The 20,148-nt window shown below is 34.3% G+C and overlaps 1 protein-coding gene across 4 annotated transcripts in view; it reads right to left on the reverse strand.

Moving 5' to 3' along the window:
* Positions 1 to 20,148, reverse strand: part of FBXL20 (F-box and leucine rich repeat protein 20) — a 62,854-nt gene that overhangs the window by 38,897 nt on the left and 3,809 nt on the right. For 3 of the 4 annotated variants that reach the window (XM_087713447.1, XM_087713449.1, XM_087713448.1), the window contains exon 2: positions 5,956 to 6,017. In XM_087713447.1, coding sequence (XP_087569573.1) covers positions 5,956 to 6,017 — 62 coding nt within the window. Of the gene's footprint in view, positions 1 to 1,466; positions 1,485 to 5,955; positions 6,018 to 20,148 lie in introns of those variants that run through there. The other variant, XM_087713450.1, reaches the window with a different exon arrangement.

Here is a 20,148-nt window from a genome sequence, read left to right on the forward strand (position 1 = left end):
TTTATCTGATGAGTGGTTCCAATAAAGAAATATGCTTATTTCCCGCCTCCCCCAATACATTTCTCCCAAGGACTCTGCAAATTCTATGATTGTCTAGAGCTGAAAAGTACAACATGGGTAGTTACCAATTTATACTCTTCGCTTCTCCGCCCTAAGCTCATCTACCGTCAACACCACAGCTGCTGCTTGTTTAGCAGGGGTACCCTTGGCTATAGTGGGCAGCTTTGTTGTTTTTCTGTCCACTGTGATCCATGAGGAAAAGAAAGGTGGACCAAAAGCCATGCACGTCTGGATGCGCTTGGTGGAAGGATGAGGCGTGGCATAATGGGGCTCCTTTGTTCGCCGCCAATGGAGCCACCGACAGACTGACCAACCGATCGAAGCTGAGCCCAATGTAGGGGAACACTGCGGGATTAGTTTGGCCAGGCAAATTATCCCCCCCCTCCATGCTATTAAAGTGCATCCTGGGCACTGCAATGTACAAATGGAGCAGCCACCATGAGGGGAGGAGGAGGAGGAGCAGGGAGAAGAGAGGGAATGCAGCCTCCTCTTTACCTCGTACCAGTCACTCCATTGCCCGTTTCGCCATTGCAGCGCCATACGACAGAGCTTTCTCCACCAACCACACCACCAAGATGCCCACACTTTCCCGAAGCAGAAGCAGCAGGTAGAAGAGAGGGCCACTCCATTGCCTGTTTCGCCACTGCAGTACTGTGGAGATTGTCCCATCCACCACCACCCAGACCCTCATTTCCCCCAATCATTTCTTTGCCTACCTGATTTCCAGCTTTGTCACGTTTCTCTGTAGCGTTTCTTGCCACTGTGTGCAGGGAAATCAATTCCAACTTCGCAAGATCTTTTTCTTTTGCGAGAAGTTGGAATTGATTGAGTGAACTTTTTGTGGGACAAAAGTTTGTTTCCCTGCAAAGGATGGCGAGAAATGTAATGGAGAAACATGATAGAACTGGGTTGAGGTGATGGCACGCATGCCCAGAGAGGATTCTATGTGCTACCTCTGGCACATGTGCCATAGATTCAACACCACTGCACTAAATACTTGGTTATTTTCAGAATTGACAGCAAGATATAGTAGGTTATCCTCCTTCCAAATCCTATGACATACAGAAAAAAATGCTAAACATAAAAAAATCACTAAGGCTACTATAATAATTATTATTTTAAAGGACATTTCTTTATTGCTTCACAGAAACATCTAGTTGTCTGTTGGGGAAGCAAAGTACTAGACTAGATGGATTTTTTGTGAGGTGCAGCATTAACGTTCCTGTATAAAAGTCATAGATATGTATAGGACAATTGTCTTTCATATGGAAAGGACAGTGCAATAAATTCATCAGCTGCCACAGCCAACCAGTTTATTAAGACCACAACTTACGTAATAATTTTAAAAATGTAACAGAAAACTGATCAAGGTTAAATACAAAGATCCAAAGTGTATTAAAACTCACAGGAAAATAGATGGTTTGGGGTGATCTGCAAGATTGAATCCACTGTGATTCAATGTCTAAATTAAATAAACAGCAATAGAGAATTTCAGGTGAGTTACAATATAAGTATGTAATCCTCAAAGCATCTCTCTAGAGCACGAATGTCAAACTTGTGATGTCATGTTGCCATCACATGACATTTCCCCCCTTGGTGGAGCTGGGGTGTGCGTGGCCTATATGTGATGCATCCGACCCATGGGCCAGCAGTTTGACACCCCTGATCTAGAGGACTAAACTCTGAGTGTTTGATTTGCATCATGGCTATTTTATTTTCTACATCTCAAACAAATGAACACTATTCACTTAACAATATGTTCTAGAAAACAGAGTCCCATTAATACATATTTTTAATATTCATATGCTATAACACTAAGAAAATGGGACATTTCAAACACTAAGAAAAGCACATTTCAAAAGCCAGAAACAATGACATATAATAGAAATATAAATGTTATGATAATCAATAAGCAAGCTAGTTTTAAATACTAATTATTCTGCCTTTACCTATAGCAAAGCCAATCTAAATGCTGCTCTTTAAGTAGCCAAGGCACAGTGACAAAGCAGTTTAAATTAGTTCCTTAATTCCATAATGGAAAATAGACTTTTGCTGACTATCAAGAGCCAGTTAATGGATTTGTAGCTTTTTGTTAATCAGCTCCTAGATCTCACATTAGAATCTGTTGCTTACATTTAAAAAAATGAAAACTGCTCCTCTCTGTTATTCACCCTAAAGAAACCATCTATGCTGAGTAATTAATGAGAATATAAAACTAGTATAACCAGAAAGTATGCAGTAACATTATTAGACTGGAATCACAAAAAATTATAGATTGATCAGTAGAATGTATGCTATTTCTCCTTTTGTGTTAAACTAAATATGGTCATCTACTACATATTTGTGAGAATCTTATCTGAGATTGAAAAAAAAAAGATTTTAAAGGGACAGTTTTAAAGAGACACGTGATCCTGATTATTTCAAGTCTGGATGAATGAAAATGAATGAAAATATCAAATTTACTAAAACTATTATTTACATTAATACATCAATATCTTACAGACTGTCATATTTTGTATGCATTTTTAATAATAATAATAATAATAATAATAATAATAAATAAATAAATAAATAATAAATAATAATAATATGGAAGCTAGTCAGAATGAACATGAGTAAAAAAAAATTAGTTATTAGAAACAGATGGTTGATCCTTAGTTCTAATGAACAGACCTGGACTTACAACAGTACTGTAAACTTAACAATAGAAATGAGTGTGATTCAAACTATGGGATACACAGACATCTCTTCTAATCAGGTCTGACCATGTTCAACTTTTCTAAGAGCAGCAAGGTTCGCTAGGTGCTGCCATCTGCTGAGGATGAGCTATCTAAATCTCTGCTGATCTCCTTATCCAGTCCAGAAGAGGGGATTGTTCTTCTAGAGATTCTACAGGATTTAAAGTGTTTGAAATTGCTTAGAATTACCCTCAACCTGGCCTAACCCCTTGGGTTATCGTATCTCACTATTCCACTGGCAGGTCTTGGCATCAGGCAGCAAACGTTTTAATGTGACAGAAATGATTTGGATGATTTCCTACTGCCATACAGTGCAATTAGTATGGTCCTTTAGATTGAGATTTTTCAAACTGTATTCTAAGATTATAAGCAAATGCCAATTTTCTAGCACTATAGCTTTGGCTCTGAATCAAGATTTCCAGGAATTTATTTTTAACCAACAGATTCTGTAGCTTGAATTTTTTTTGGAAAATCCCTTCTTTTGTTCTTACTACACAAAACTGTCAGGTAGTGTATGGGAGATGAAAATGATTACAGATTGTAAATTCCTTGAAGAACCATAAGATTTCTAAACAATATGATTTTCTCTTCTAAAGGCAAATATCTTTGGACATGAATATGAAGTGATAACAAAAATAATCAACTTTATATGAACAAGTAAAGCCAAGAGGCTGTTCCAGTGCCTGGAAGCTGTTTGGGTCTGGATGAGGAAGAATATATTTAGGCTCAATCCTAGCATCATAGAGAGTCTGGCTTTAGAAACCATCCAATTACAGGAAAATCCCACTTCTAATTCTGGATGGATGCATGGTCCCATACCAAATTGGTCCATAATGTGAGGGCCCTTTGACTCATATCTCTTGCTCAGTACTAATGTGACTAGAAGAGCCTTTGCAAATTCCACTGTGTGTCAATTGCTCTACAATTGATGAGACCTACAATTCTATAATTGTGAACAGAGAAAAGTATCAAGATTATATCCTCAATAGTAGCTTTCTACGCCCTTTCCAAATATGACACACTTTCTCTTTTCCCTAAACAATAGAAAAGGTTAATACAATCTATTGGGAGCAAATTTGAATCTGGATACAGATAGCTGAGCATGTTAAAGAATAGCTTGAAGGTCATCGCTTGTCTATATGGAATAGAAGAATAGAATAGAATATATCTTTATTATGGTCATATACCAGCAATAGACATCACTTTTTACAATATATTTTTTTAAAAAATAGTACTGACATTAATAGTGGATAATAACATCCCTGTTAAGAAAATACATGTTCTCAAACTGTAAGGGTCACTCCCTAGTATACATGGGTAAAAAAACGATAAGTATGTAAGTAAATATAATGTTCCAAAAATTGTTAGAGACATCTCCAAAAAAATTGATACAAGTTGACAACTATAATTCTGTAATCATTTTTTTTCTTGTGGACATTGCTGCAACACTCTATATGGGTTTTTTTTTGGAATCTGAAAAAAACTAGCAATTTCCCATCTTGTTTTAGAAATACTTTCATTTAATACACTGCTTTGATATTTGTAAACAGGTTTAAAAGGTATCATAATGTTGCTTTTTAAGTTATGACTCCTTATGAAGGAGCTAAGACACCAAGTTTTAACTGTGCCAAACCACATTGAAAGCAGCCCTTTTCTAAATTTGTTGAAAGGCTGCACTGTATATGGCAGAACTAATTCGATACAGCAAACGATTCAAGAGGATTGGGAATGTAGTTTTCCAGATTGCAGCATCTAGGCCTGTGATGGCAAACCTATGGCATGCGTGCCATAGGTGGCACGCGGAGCCATTTGTCTGGGGACGCGCTGGCCAGCTGACTTCTGCCTTCTTTTTAGGCCATTTTTCGCCCTCCGGAGGCTTCAGGAGCTTCCCTGAAGCCTCCTGAGTGCGAAAAACCGGCCCTATAGGCAAACCGGAAGTTCAGGAACGTACTTCCAGTTTGCTCGTAGGGCCGGTTTTACTCTCCGGAGCCTTCTGGAGGCTTTCCTGAAGGCTCCAGAGGGCAAAAAACGACCCTACAAGCAAACTGGAAGTCCGTTCCCAAACTTCCGGTTTGCCCATAGGGCCTGTTTTTCGCTCTCCAGAGGCTTCAGGGAAGCTTCTGAAGCCTCCGGGGGGGGGGGGGGGCTTGGGAGGCTGTTTTTGCCCTCCCCAGGCTCCTATAAAGCCTCTGGAGCCTGGGGAGGGTGAAAAAAGCACACAAAAAATGGGGGGGAGCATTGGTCATGCGTGCATGAGCGCTGGGGCCCCCTGCGCTCCCCCCGCTTTTGGCATGCAAGTCACAAAAAATTTGCCATCACTGATCTAGGCTTTGGAGTTGTTTGCAGTCAACTAGCATCTTGTTTTACTCTCATGTTACCATGTTTCCCCAAAAATACGACATGTCCTGATACTAAGAAAAAAAAAGGAGGGAAAAAAAGTTTCAGACACTAGAGAAGAAGCCCCATCCATCAACCTCCACATTAAACTGCCTGTGGACATTAGCGAGAGGAAGTGCATTAGGAGCTTTTAAGTCCCTGGAAGTGCAGGGCAAGAAATGCACCTTGCAGGCTATCGAATATCTCATTAAGTTGTGATTCCCCCCCACTTTCCCTTCCCCTTCTCTCCCGCCCTTCTCTCTCTCTCTCTCTTTTTTGATAAGCCCCGCTGATTCCAAGCTGTCATAAACAACCAGCCTTGCTCGTTTGGGAGCGCCGGTTTTCGGAAACTGAAGCAGAGTCTCGTGACCTGCCCCGTCCCATCTGCCATCCCCAAATTGTGCCCCACTGTGAAATGCACATCTTACCAGAGTCTGGCAGCTCCGTCGCTCACCCAGTTTGTGCAGGAAAACACCTTGCCAAACACCAGTAAAGAAAAACTTCTCATGAGTGCGAGAAGTTGTTAATTGGTCACACTCGTGAAAAGTTTTTCTTTACTGTGCAAGGTGTTTTCCTGCACAGACCAGCCAAGAGACGTGATGGAGCTTCCAGACTCCGCTAAGATGCGCATTTCATGGCTGGGCCCATCCCCCCCGATAATAAGGCCATGGCCATATTTGGGGGGGGGGTTCCAAAAGAAAATAAGACCCTGTCTTATTTTTGGGGAAACACGATAGTTAAGCCTGTGCTCAATCTTTGAACAAAACAGAAGACATCTTACCGAAGAAGCAACTCTTTGGGAAGCTTTTTGTTGATCACAGCCTCATCATTGTTTGAGAACATCTACAAAATAAAAGCAAAATACATATTAAGTCTTCTGCATTTTCATTATAGATCATATTCTTACAACAAAACAAATATGGCACTTTTGCACAAAAAAGTATTTTTAAATCAGATTCAATTGACAGCTTTTAGATATTTGTACAATTATTTTGAAAAGTAATTTGGAAATATGCTGCAACTACCATTGAACATCTGGGACTATATATAATTTTAAATTATACTATACTTATTTTTAAATCTCTGTAATAGCACTGGAATCAAGAACACTATGCCCGCCTCATCACAGGTTTTTCATTTTTTTTTCTACTAGGCCATATGGATATGTGCATGTTAGACACAAGTTACTGAATCTAAGTAACATTTCTTTTGTATTATACCAACTGAATAGGATTTGTTTTCCTTAAAGATAAAACTATTCTTTTGGGGCAGATGGATTATGACCATGAAACAATGGTGCATTCCCAGAAACTGGAGATCAAACATCTGTCCAAATAATCTTGAAAATACTGGGTCATATGATTTGTTAATTCTAACATTGTATTCAAAATTGATCTCTGAGTGTTTCAACATACATCTTGCCTTGCCAAATTATGTCCCCAAGCTTTGTCTGAATGCATACAATTCAGCAAACAACCTCAGTTTAAGTAGAACTGAATCTGGCTATTAGCCAGAATCTCCATATAACATGTCTATGTCAGCAGATAAGATAGATTTCCAATGAATATGTAGTAGAACTATATATGGTTCTGTTAGCTGATATAACAGAAAGCAAATGTAAAATGTCCACGATAACGCTAAAAATGGAAACAAATTTCTGGAAAATAAAATAACAAGAAATAAAAAAAATCACTATAAAACAAATGCTCTCTTCAGAACATTTCTTTCTTCAAGATCTTCCTATATGCACTCAGGGATAGTGCCAGTATGAACTCCATGGTAAGACTGTTCTAGAGGACTGGCATTGCTACTAAATCCTTCTTTATTTTCTAAATATTAAGAAAACCAAAATAAATGTTAAGCCATATAAGAAAATCCATGTATAATTTATTAAAAAACTTGAGAATGTTTTTTTAATTATTTTTAAAGCATACATAAGATAAAGACCAGGATGTTAAATACTGATGTTTTGCAAAGCAAAAGTTCCAATAAATTAGAAATTTGATGGTTCTGTAGTAGTAACTGGGCTCCAATCAGACTACAACAAACATGATATATACATTAGTAGGGCAAACAAAGATTAATGTAACACTTTCAACGTATTAGCTTTTCTATATTAAGAAGAGAACTTTTATTTTGATGTACATCTTTGCTGGATTCCATCCAACAATCATGTTACTGCTTCAATGATACTTATTTGTTAAACTATTACATATGACAAAATAAATAATGACAAACCATCTCCACATTGTTGCCAAGGAAACTATGTGGACATGTTAATGAGATCACCAGGAAATGACTACAGGGCAGATTGAGGAGTATTGATCTTGCATGTGTTTTTAATTTGCACAGCAAGAAATGTTCAAGTATTTTAAAATTAACAACAAAAAATTAAAGCAACTATTTTTTTTACACAATCATAATGGTTATTATTGTCTTCATCAGTTTTAAAGAAGAGTATATAAAAGATTTTAACCTTTGGATTACAGCATGACAGTCCCTTAAAAGCACTGGAATCTTCAGCTGGATCAGAATGCTACAACAAATTTCTGACTGAGACCAATTTTATGCAGCATATGATTTCTATCTTATGACTAACACTTGGATTACTGATCATTTCCAAATTCAAAAAACAAAAACAAAACAAAAAAAACATTAAGTGAGAAAAATTAAATATGTGTAGACTGGCAATATATGGAAATCTAAATTACATAATAATAGTTCTTATACAATTGTCAGTAATACAGCAGATTAATTAACAATATAGTCATAATGTTAGCTACATACAAAATACGTGTATAATATATCTGAACTTAATAGGTTTTCCTCAGTATTAGTCTGAACAATGAAGATCCTTTGATCCACCTATTTTGTTATAGGGTTATACGAAATACTCAATAACTGAGGTTCAGTAGAGTACAGAGAGCCCTCAATTTACAACCACTCATTTAGGGACGTTTGAAGTGCTTTTGGGCTGGTTTTCACATTTACAAACTTCGTAGCATTGCCATGGTCAATTGGGGCACTAAATAACTGGCATGTATTTATTTCAGGCTCATGTGGTACCATTTGTAACCTTCCCAACTGGCATCCGAAAAGCGAAGTCAATGGAAGTCAGATTTGCTTAATAATCACAATTCAATTAACTGCACTGATTTGCTTAATAATTGTGGCAAAAAGGTTGTAAAATGGGGCAAAACTCACGTAACTGCCTTGCTTACCAAAAGAAATTTTGGGTTCAATTCTACTCATGTTAAGGATTATGTATAAATTATTACTTTTTATTCTTTAGCTCTTCTGATTTGTCTATATTTTACATTTTATAACTGTTACATCAAAATTAAGACTATAACTGATGATGGCTTTCTAAAGGGCGCTGACATGTATCTACAATAAGCAAAGTTATGGTAGATACAGAACTCCACAGAACAAAACATTGTTACATTGGCTGTGAATTACTTTAAGGACATTCTTTTTACAGTTTATTACAATTCTAATTCATTGTTTGTAAATGCATTACAGGGTATGATTTTGAAAAACAAAGTTTGTTAAACATAAAATAGCTAAAATGGTCATTTTAAAAATTTCAACTCATTAATAAAGTGTTCACAAAACACTTACAAATTCTACTACTTTAGTAAAGTCCACTTTATCATCTGTAATTCTTTTAGGCAGAATGCATGAGCAGCTGAAATACTATTTGCATAATGTTACCAGATAAATAGATATTTAAGTATTTTCAGTAATAGTGCACTTTGAATGTTGCTGGGCTATAACTCCCGTAATCACTAACCAATGGTCAGGTTGGTTAGGGCTAATAGGAACTGGAATATCACCTGGAAAATCAAAACCCTAGTTTACATACAAAATGCATGTGAATTTTCTATTCATTGCTTATGGAATTTTTTTAGCTGGGATTATGCTTTATACATCAAACAAATATGAATAGATTACTTAGAAATAAAAGATTACACATTACATTAAGCCATGCTTATTTGGCCAATTTACTTAATAAGCTCAAGCTTGCTTTTTTATATTATTATAAAGCCATACTTTATCACCTTGGCAACTTTAACATCTGTGGGCTTCAACTCCCAGAATTCCTTAGACATCATTCAGATCTTAAAATTTGCCAAGGTTGAGAAACACTGCTCTAAGTCACTAATAGTGTTTAAATACTTCAAATGTTTTGTTGATAAGAATATAATATCACAACGCAGTTGCATAATTCATGGCTTATGCAACAAGGTACAATCCTGAGACTATTGAGCAAATATATATAATAGTAAGCTATAGCTGACATATTTACAAATCACAATTAGCTATAACATGGCTTGTTTTGAGAGTATAATGTATGATTCTACAACTGTAGCTTACTATAACAATATTTTCAACAAACTACAGTTGTATTAATGCAGCTACAGTATTTAAAATCAGATAGAGAAAATGTCACTATTTTTTAAAAAAATAGTCATAATTCATTTTGATTAACAAATATGTTTCATGTCTTTCAGATTTCTGTTAAATCTTGTCATTAACTTTAAGAAATAAATATTATGAAGAATATCAAGTATTGAAGATACACAAAAGTGAATGGGATTTTCCTAAAATTAACTACAGATTTTTTTGTATGTTGACAACTTGGTAAGTTGTCTGCAATTTCTTTTGAAGTAAAGCTTTTTTCTTACTTAGTTTGTTTAAAGGTTTATACCAAAGAATAGTAAATTCAGTGATTCTCGCCATTTCTTTTTCATTGATCCAGCATGGATTCCAAAAGTGCTAATCACAATCATTTTTCCTTGTGCTCCCTGCAGCAGGGACAAAGGACAAACATGTAGTGCTGCAAAGTGCTGTGTTACTATATTGTAAAATAAAAAAAAATAGTTCCATGTCTTAAAAATTAAATAAATAAAATATAATTTTACCTGTGAGGAGGCTAACATTTTTTGGAAAAGGATCAAAAATTGGCTGGAGGCAATAACAGAGGTTAAAATAGAATGGAAACCTGAAGTTTTTTTATTAGGAATAATGTCTGCGAAATACAAAAAAGAAATCCAGTATTTAATACTACATATAATTACGGCGGCAAGGATTGTCTTTACCCAGAAATGGAAAAACAAATTAACTCCAAGCGAAGATGAAATAATAAGAAAGGTTATGGATTATGCTGAAATGGACAAACTAACTAAAAAAATCCAGGGAAAAGAAGAATCAGAATTCTACCAGATATGGGATAAATGGTATAGGTGGATGGAGGAAAGATGCAAGAATCAATGAAGGAATACAACAAAACTAAAAAATAATAGTTATGAGTAAAATAAGAGGGTTAAGAATGGTGAAATCCAAATGAAATATAATAGAAGGGGAAATAATATAAGGTGAGCAGTATCGATTGATAATTGCTATTAGAAAGAACAGGAAGCTCCTGTTCGTACTTTATTGTGTACATCTAAGTTTTTGTGTGTGTGTATTTTACATGTTTGTAATTAAAAAAAATTAAAATAAAAAAATAAAACTCAAAAAAATATAATTTTGTTGCAACTGCTAATGACAGATACAGCCCAAATGTATTTGCAAAACACTAAGCTAAAGAAGGCTGATTTATATCAAACAATATGGATTAGATCTTAAGCTTCATTAAAACAAGAGACCCCACTAATAATTATTTTACAGTTCATTCATTTCTGATGGTTTACTCACATCCATTCCATAACATATTTTATAAAACACGCTGTGTCAGAAAATCGCTTAACAAAAAACTGGAAAAAATAACTTTGGATATTATTATGTGACCATAACTTAATATACAATCATAGCAGAATGGATTGTAATCCACTTGAGACTTGGAAACATCTGCAACCATATATATTTAGAATTTATCATATTTATAGACTGCTGAATCTCTAAGGATTCTCAGAAGCTTACAAGATAAAATATACAAAAATCAATATATTAAAACAACAGGAATAAAAATACAGTAAGTCTATAAAATTACGAAAACATAAAATAGGATTAATTAAAGCAAACAATATTAAAATAAAATAGATCTCGCCTGGGATGTTCTAGGCATCACTTATTTGTCAAATTGATATGCTGTCCATGAAATAACTCTGTATGGTATACAATGAAACTGGCATTCTATAAAGCTAGTTAAAAACAATGAACATAAATAAAACAAGATCACAAGAAGGAAGATGTTTTATATATAACTTCATATATATGTTATATATAACACCATATACACTATATTGCCAAAAGTATTCGCTCACAACTGAGTCTGATTATGCGTATTGGTGAGCGAATACTTTTAGCAATATAGTGTACATGCAGGCTCCCTTTTATCAGGAGATTCCCAGACTTGCTGAAAAAGGCACATTTTAAGGGCTTTCTGGAAAGTCACATTTGGAGCTAATCTCATGTAGGGAGGAAGGATGTCACTTCATCTCCTGCAGGTTCTTGGTAAACCAAGGAACTATCCAGGATTAGCCAGCAAAAAGGCTACTCAAAGGTCATTTTGTCAAGAGCTTGGTCACCTCATGATCATATGGTGCGGGGCATAAACCTATTTTCCAAAACACTTAAAGGCAGAACCAGAAGCAATGGATGGAACTAATCAAGGAGAGAACCAATCTAGAACCAAGGAGACATTTCCTGGTAGTTAGAATTAATCAGTGGAATGACTTGCATGCAGAAGTTGTGAATGCTCCAACACTGTAGGTTTTTAAGAAGAGATTGGACAACAATTTGTCTGAAATGGTATAGGGTCGCCTGCATGGGCAGGGGGTTGGACTAGAATACCTCCAAACTCCCTTTCAAGTTTGTTATTCTGTTTTGTTAAATCAGGTCCTCAATAGGTTAATCTGTTAAGACTGTCAGGAAATCTTCCAAATACTCATCAGAAACCATGAGGAGCCTGAGGCAGATTTGCTCTATGGAATTCTAGTGTAACTACTCAATCACGTTCAAATTGGGAAATGATCTGACCGTGGCAAATGTTTGATGGTAATGTTAATTACATAGCAACTAGTCCAAAACAAAAGCAAGGTTCAAAGTCTATCCATATGTGTGTTATGCCTCAGATCACCTGAGACAAACTGAGTTACCATAGGGACCATGAACTTCTGGGCCTTTCAATGTGGTGCTCATAATATGGGAATTGAATGTCCTGACACCAAATGAAAGGAGGCTTCTACCAGCAGAACTATCAAATCCACAAGTTTAGAGACAGAACCTACTGTTAATACAATGGCTGGTGATCCACTAGTATTCTCAGCTTGTTCTTATAGACCAGATATTCATTTTATTAGTTGTTGCAGGAAATTTTATTTTGACCAAGTTCAACTCTCTTTGAAGAAAGCTAAAGCATTGGGAATTCAGTGTAAATATGGGTAAATTGTTAGCGTATCATTTGAAATCAATGAAATAATATAATTTCTGAAATGAGGGGTCTTTGGTGCTCTCGGAGCTTGCTTGTTTTCTTGTAGACGTTTCATTACCCTAAGAAAAATCATCAGTGGTACTAAGGTGTGCTGTCAGTTTATATTCTGGTGTCTTGCCTGTCTGTGTGGGTGGGGGCTGTCTTAAGAGATTCTTTGGTTGGGCTGTTTACTGATGGCTCTTTGGCAGTTTCTTGATTGGGGTTTTGCTTACTTGATTGTTGGTCTGAATTGTTGGCCTACTGAATTTCTGAAATATTCACAAATTAAGGATTGAGACTTGTAAGATACACAATCCATTCATTATTATAATTTAGATAATGCTGGATGAATTGCATGCAATGGATAGTTTTTTTTAATGAGTGTGGCATTAAATTATTACTGCAAGAATATCTTAAAAGAACCATTGGGATCAGAAAAGACATTGAAGGCCAATTGATGAAAAATGGTAACGCCTGTAAGCCAAATAGTATACATTTCTTATAGATTTATTGGCTCCAATGTTGTTAGAAATAATTATTTAAATGTGGCAAATTGCATTTATCTTTTTATTACATTTATACAATATTATTTTAAAACCAGATAAAAGTTCCTAAATTTATTAATATAGATACCTAGATATTTTGATTAAGGGATTCAAGGTGAAGAGTCTAATTTATCAATTTCAAAAACAAACATTGGAAATTTAAATTTACTAATAGACATTACAGATGTCTCAATATAGATTGAATTCTATTGTATTAATTACTTGTGGATGTTCAAAAAACTTTTTGCAAAGTTGAGATCAATTTTCTAAAGCAAATTTTGTCTAGGTATGGCCTCCCATTTTATTAAATGGATTCTTGCAACCGATATAACAAAGTAGCCATTTATTTTGGACCAAATGAATTTTATCATGATAGCCGCCAGTATTGTCCATTTTCTCCACTGCTTTTTGATTTAATTTTTGAACTGTGTGCATGATCACTGGTATTACAATGGTGAATTCAGAGTATAGAGCGCAGGTAGTCTTCAGGTAATGATGGTAATTGGTATTTTATTCAAATCAATACTCCTAAGTAATTGTATATGACAAGCCAGTCATTGATTAAGCTGAGATTTTCTGTTGAGTTTTTAATTTACCATACTTTCAAAAATATAGATAAAACAAATGAGAAATTATATCTACATGGAATGGTAATTTGATTGAATATCAGCCCTTATGAGATTTATTGGAAATTTATCTTCATTAAGATCTTAACAATTAGGCAGGTCAACATATAGCAAAATGAGTCACTCTTCAGCAGCACATGCTAAGTATTGAAGACTGCTACCTCTTTCATAGTTGATTGCTGGTTTCTTTGGTTGGTTGGAAGAAAGCCAAGACAATCCTCTTAGTTAAAAAAAAAGTCCATCTGCTGCAAACAAAAAACTAGATCCTAGCTGTGATCAATGCTACCAGGCACTTGGTCTGGTTTATGAGGTACACAGTTCACAATGTTGTTGCCTGTTTTAAGATGAGGTCCCTTATAGCAAAACAAAACAGAAACCTTTCTTATAATCTTTTCTCTCTCAATTCTAGATTTAACAGACACTATAAACAAAATATCAGACATTTTGCTACAGCATAACTCATTTTAGCTTTATTAAACCAATTATATATCAAAATTTGTGTTTACATTAACTTTCATTATTAAAATTAATTCCTTCAAACATTTTCTGCACAATTTCTAACATATCTACATACAAGTTATTTTTATTAGAAACTAAATAACCCATGCCTGTTGGGTCATTATTTTAGAAATATTTCAATATCTAAACACAGAAACAGAATGACCAAGAGAGCAGGACTGACTTCCTGCTGGCTTTCCCATTAAGTTTGTCTGTAGGAATCTTCCAGGGACTATCAGAAATCTCAGTTCCTTTCCTAACAGGCAGGTAAATGGCTGTTTCTGGGTAAGGGAGGGAGGGAAGGAGTGATTGGAAGATTGGGGAACTGTTAAAGAACATTGAAAATGAAGATCATGTGACTTACAGCAGCAACATAACAGCAGCCAATAGTACTGAAGCAGCAACAACTTCCCCAAATTTCATTCCCTTAGGAGTCACATGTCCTGGATTTTAGACACATTCTGTAAGTTAACCCACTTGAAGTATATTGATTCAAAAATTGTTGCTGTACAATGCACCGTTTTACCAGCACATTACTTTACTAAATGATACCACTGAAAGATAAAAATGTGAGATAAAACTCCCAATTTATTTAATTAATTATTAAATGGATATGCCTCCCACAACTTCTGGGGTATAAGCATTATGTAGGATACTATTACTGTTCACTGCAACTTATAAATCATATACAGTTATTTTTCCTGTTCAGTTTTTACTTATTTCCTACTTTTCTCTTCTACACTTCACTTAATATTGATAATGATGATTATAAATCACTTCTGGAAATACCTAGACTAATAGTGTTTGGTCTGTTGAATTCTATCAATACTAAACTCATTCCTTTGTAGCTTATGTTGTATCAAACACTTAAGAAACAGGAACTGATAAATCTGATATAACTAATCATTATATATGTAAGCACATGGTCCTCATTTCCTTAATTTTCCTGGAATTATGGAGTCTGCTGGATGAGAAACTCAACTAAGTTTAGAAAATTCAGAGGGAAGCATAAAATAAGCTCATTGCTATTTATATTTTTTGTAAGATTTATATCCTGTTTATTTAGGGCAACTCAAGTTGCTGTATATAATGTTCCCTTCTATTTTCCACACACAACTCGGGGGGGGGGGGGTTGGACTGACAATTGCCCAATTCTACAATTTATTAATTTGCTAAGACCACCAACTTATTAAAACATATTATTAATAAACTTTATGGAACGAATGTACTTTAACCATAGAGAACAAGATCCAATTCTTTGGTTTATTGCAATTTAGGCTTCAGACAGAAAGACTGTGTGAAAGGGACCATCTGCAATATTTGGAGCTTCTTAGAGCGGAACTGTAATCAGTAACTCAAAGAAATAAAATTAATAGAATGTTTTGTAAAGGGAAACCAGTAAGTACTGTGTACTTTGCTTCTAAATTGCCTGAACAGAAAATAAATACTCGGGAGGCAAGTTGTATTTTGGAGCTCAACTAATATCTTGAAATGCTTGACTACTAATTAAAAAAAATAACTTATTCTTTAATTAACTAACAATCATCCCTAAATATCTGAAACAGTAAGCAGAGAATTATATAGCAGATATATGCATATCTCACACACTTGGCACAGTCCTTCATTTGACTAGTCAAAACATTTCCAAGAACTAGCAGGCTCAACTTGACCATGGCATTGTGTTTGATAAGCGATTCCAAAAGGACAATGCCTGAAGGACGACGCCAGAGCAAGTCTGCTTCATACTCTCAATCTTATTTTTCAAGCAGAATATATTAAATATAGATTTTAATGGAGGCCAAGTAAATATGCTAGCATATAGTCAGGTTGCCCAAAATCAATATAGTATCTATTACCATCTTAGAGGTATTTTTTCCTGCCCATTCTAGTAGACAAAAGTGTGTGTTGGGTATGTAAGCAGAAATGTAACATTTAAGTTGAATGCAACAGAACTAATTATTTGAGTGTATGCATTAAAGCAAGAAGAAATGGGATCAAATTGAATGGATTGAATACTAAAGGGAATGTGCAGTGTGTGAAAGAATTATATTGAGACAGTATGATCATAGGAAGAGGATAAAGGAGAATCTAACTGCAAAACAAATTTAAGAAGGAAGGGGAGGTGGTAGCTTAAAAGAAATGGGTAGACCAAGAATGTCAAGCTGATGAGATCTTCAAAAAAGGAAGAGTAAGAAATTTAAACAGAGAAAATAAATGTGTGGAACAGTATAGATACTTGATAGAAACATGGATGGTTTGCTAAGAAGAGAAAAGTAAGGAGTGTTGATGTAAACTAATTTTAACTACCTTTCCTTTGCTTTTTTTAATCTCATGCTCCAATTACTTTGGCTTACTATTTTACTCCTTTTGTCCACCTTGTTTAATGTTTTAGGGAAGAGCATGATGGGAATTTATATGTGTGAGAATTTAGTTACTGAGTTACTCTGTCCTACTTGTTTTGTTGTAGCCAGTCACTTTTCCCACTGAAACTACATTATCTGGACAGAAAGCATTCAGGTACAGAAATCAACATGCTTATTTCTGCACCCAAAAAAGGAGAGGTTTATCTTTACTATAATGAGCTTACTACCCCCAACAAAGTCATTAAGATCAACAAAGTGATTATACAATGTTAATATAAAAATATTCTAGAACTCAACAATAATTGACTTTACCACTATTTAAATTCCAAGTGATTAGGAAAATGAAAAGATTTGTGTCAATTATATGGGGCTAGCATAGCTAATTTCATAGCTTTAAAAACAAAAAAGGCCTCAGGTAAGGAAAAATCACAGTACCCAAATATCAAAAAGATGTTTAAAAACGGGTCTATGATTCTATTATCTCTCTTTGCACAGTTACCAAGTTGTAGAAACATTAAACTATACTAAACCTTAACAGGAAAGAATATAGCAGAAACAGGCACTTCATTGCAATTGCTTTTGAATGTATGCAATGGAAAAAAGTTATAAAAAAAGAACCCAAACTAAAATGAATGGGTGTAGTGACAAGCATTGCAGGTTATGACACTAGTGAGAACATTTTTTAAAACATATAACCAAAAGAATTATTTAAACCAATTGAAATATATTAAATAATATCAACTATTTTGTAGTCAATGTAACAGTATTGCTATTAGAGAAATAGCAGATACCATTACTTTAGTCTAGACTAAGGACGAATAACTATTCAGAGTCTGATGATAGTAGTATATTTTTTTAAGGGAGCTGATAATTACAGCAGGACTTTCTAAATATTTTGCTCACTTTAAAGAAAAACTTTCTAAGTATTTTATATTTAGAAAAAAGTTATAACCTGTAATATCTGAATTTGCAATAACATGCTAAATCTAAACCAAATAAAACACACTAATACTTCATATTATACTGAATATAGAATAGGTTTTTTTTCTTTTTTCTGAAAATTGATGAGAATTAGCCTGTTTATTGTTTGGCAGTTTGCCAGCAATTTTTGCTGGTATGACTTCATGAGTCTGTAAAAATGGTTCACATGTGGCTTGAAGGTTAACCCCCCCCATCAGTTTTAAGTATTTCTAGTTTTAAGTGCTTTGTCTGAATCTTGTATATTTCAGTTAAAGATGGGGACAAGCCAAATGACTATTTCCATGAGATCTTGACAGAATCTGTATTGGCAAAAAGAAAAACTAAGAAACATGAAAAAAAGGAACTGAAAATTAAACTTCAAGAGAAAATACTTCAGCCCTTTAAAACAATATTTTTGCCTTATGGCTTTTACCACTGAGTTTCTTTATATATAATTTCAGGAAGCTAAATACATTATATTATGCGAACATTATAAATATTCAAGATAGGGAATAATTTGAAGCAACAAATTCAAAATCCAAAGCAAGATCCAATGTTCTGTTTTAGTTCTTCAGAAATCGACTGTTAGCTGCTCAAACCCTGTAATTCTGTTTTTTTTTCCATTCAAGAGAAGAGGAAAAATTATAAACAATATATTTCATAGTTCATTATTGAAAAAGTTTTTTCCTGCCAAAATATTTCTTTGAATACTCAGAAACAATTCAAACCTTCAAGTTTTGCATGCAAATTTAAATACTATGAAGTAACTATGAGAACCTCTATATAAATGCTATCATGTTTTAGTTTTATTCTACATTCTTTTATCAGAAACGGTAGCTCAACACCCCAACTTATTCATACAACAGTTTTAAATAAATATGTTAATATGTATCAAGTATATAGTGATTTACTGTCCCATTATATTGCTCATTTGGGCCATTTAATTTTTTATATTTGATTTATGAGATGCGGATCATGAAAAAAATTCTCAGGGTATATATTTTACATTATAACTATATAAAATTGTCTTTGCTATCTCTGTCTCTTTCAAGAGCCAAAGAATAAAATTCCTCAAAAATATCTATTACTACTGTATCTTGACACTTTCTTAATTTCAGGGAACATATATAAATACCTTTTTCCTTGATGAAAGTCTAGTTGTTACAGGCCAAAGTCTTCTGAAGTTCAGTCAAGAATCTGGAAATATATCAAGTTTCTACTAGCACTATGCAATGTTTCAATGTAGCACCTATGCCTGAAAATCTGTATAACTCTGAAGTTATTAGATGCAAGCAACAAGAGTCACTTGGAATAAGAAAAGTCAGTAATCTACCACTTCTGCTAGAAGAATCTCACCAGACTCCTTACCTTGCTCTGGGAACAACAAGATAAGGCTTCATAGATCTTGGGGGAGGTCACACTTATGATGTTTGTGACTGCGCAGACTCCAAGCTAGATTCCTCCTCCCAGCCTGGCTGGCAATTTCCCAAGAGAAGTTCACATAGGATCACTTAAGTTAGTTCTCCCCCCACCCACCCCGGTCAAATAGTGTTTTGTTTGCTCATCAATAATTTTCAAATGTATTAATTGTTTCTATGATACATCTATATTACCTTTTTTTCCCGGTCCCCCTACACGCAAATTTCTTTCTATTTAGCCATAATGTGGTATTCTATAGGCTTATTATTATAAATAATTAATAATTCTCCTAAAGACTAGGGTTTTTAAAAGAATTATTCTTACATGCAGTTGCTTTTAATTTACATTTTACTGGAATTGAGAATTTTGGTCATTATAATGGTATGCAATTCTTTCTTAAGTCAGATTGGACATACAGTATATGATCACATTTGTGATCAGACTACCAAGAGTCTCCATATTTTTTGGAAAATTCCAAAATATTTTCTGCAATTCTAAATTGATGGAGACCATTTCATATGCAGTGTATGTATAATATCCTATTTATTTTCCCCCAACATTTAAACTGCTTAAATGTAATTTTGATCTGAGGAGGCAATTAGAATCAGTGCATTAAGTATGGCTTAATGTGAAAATCATACATATTCAAAGATTTATTTAGAAATTATTTACAATGAAATGCTTGCAAAAATTGAATGGTATAAATTTAATATAGACTTAAAATATATAGTACAGAATTTTTAAAAAGCAAGGGCAGAACAACCTGTTGTCATATTGATGTTAACATCATATTAATGTTAGCATGTTTGAAGAATTGTATGCACAACTGCTTTCTCCAGAAATACAACCTCTTAAATTACTTCCAACTTTTCTTCCCATTTCTAGTTTCCACTCATTAAAAGTAAATTATTTTATCTCTTGATATTACCCAATTTACATTGTGCATATTCTCATCCTTCTATTTCTAACCATCTTTATCTAAGGAAGTACTGTATTCTGGTTCTGAAAATGGCCCTAATGAATAGCTGTCTCAAGATGGATTCTAGAAGAAAGCATGTTACAACTTTGATTTGATTAGAACAGATAGTCCTTGACTTACGACCAAAATTGAACCAAACATTTCTGTTGCTAAGTAAGACAATTGTT

This window comes from Thamnophis sirtalis, unplaced genomic scaffold, assembly GCF_051295495.1.
Source record: "Thamnophis sirtalis isolate CommonGarterSnake01/CBP01778 unplaced genomic scaffold, rThaSir2_p1.2 scaffold_4, whole genome shotgun sequence".
Lineage (NCBI taxonomy): Eukaryota > Metazoa > Chordata > Lepidosauria > Squamata > Natricidae > Thamnophis > Thamnophis sirtalis.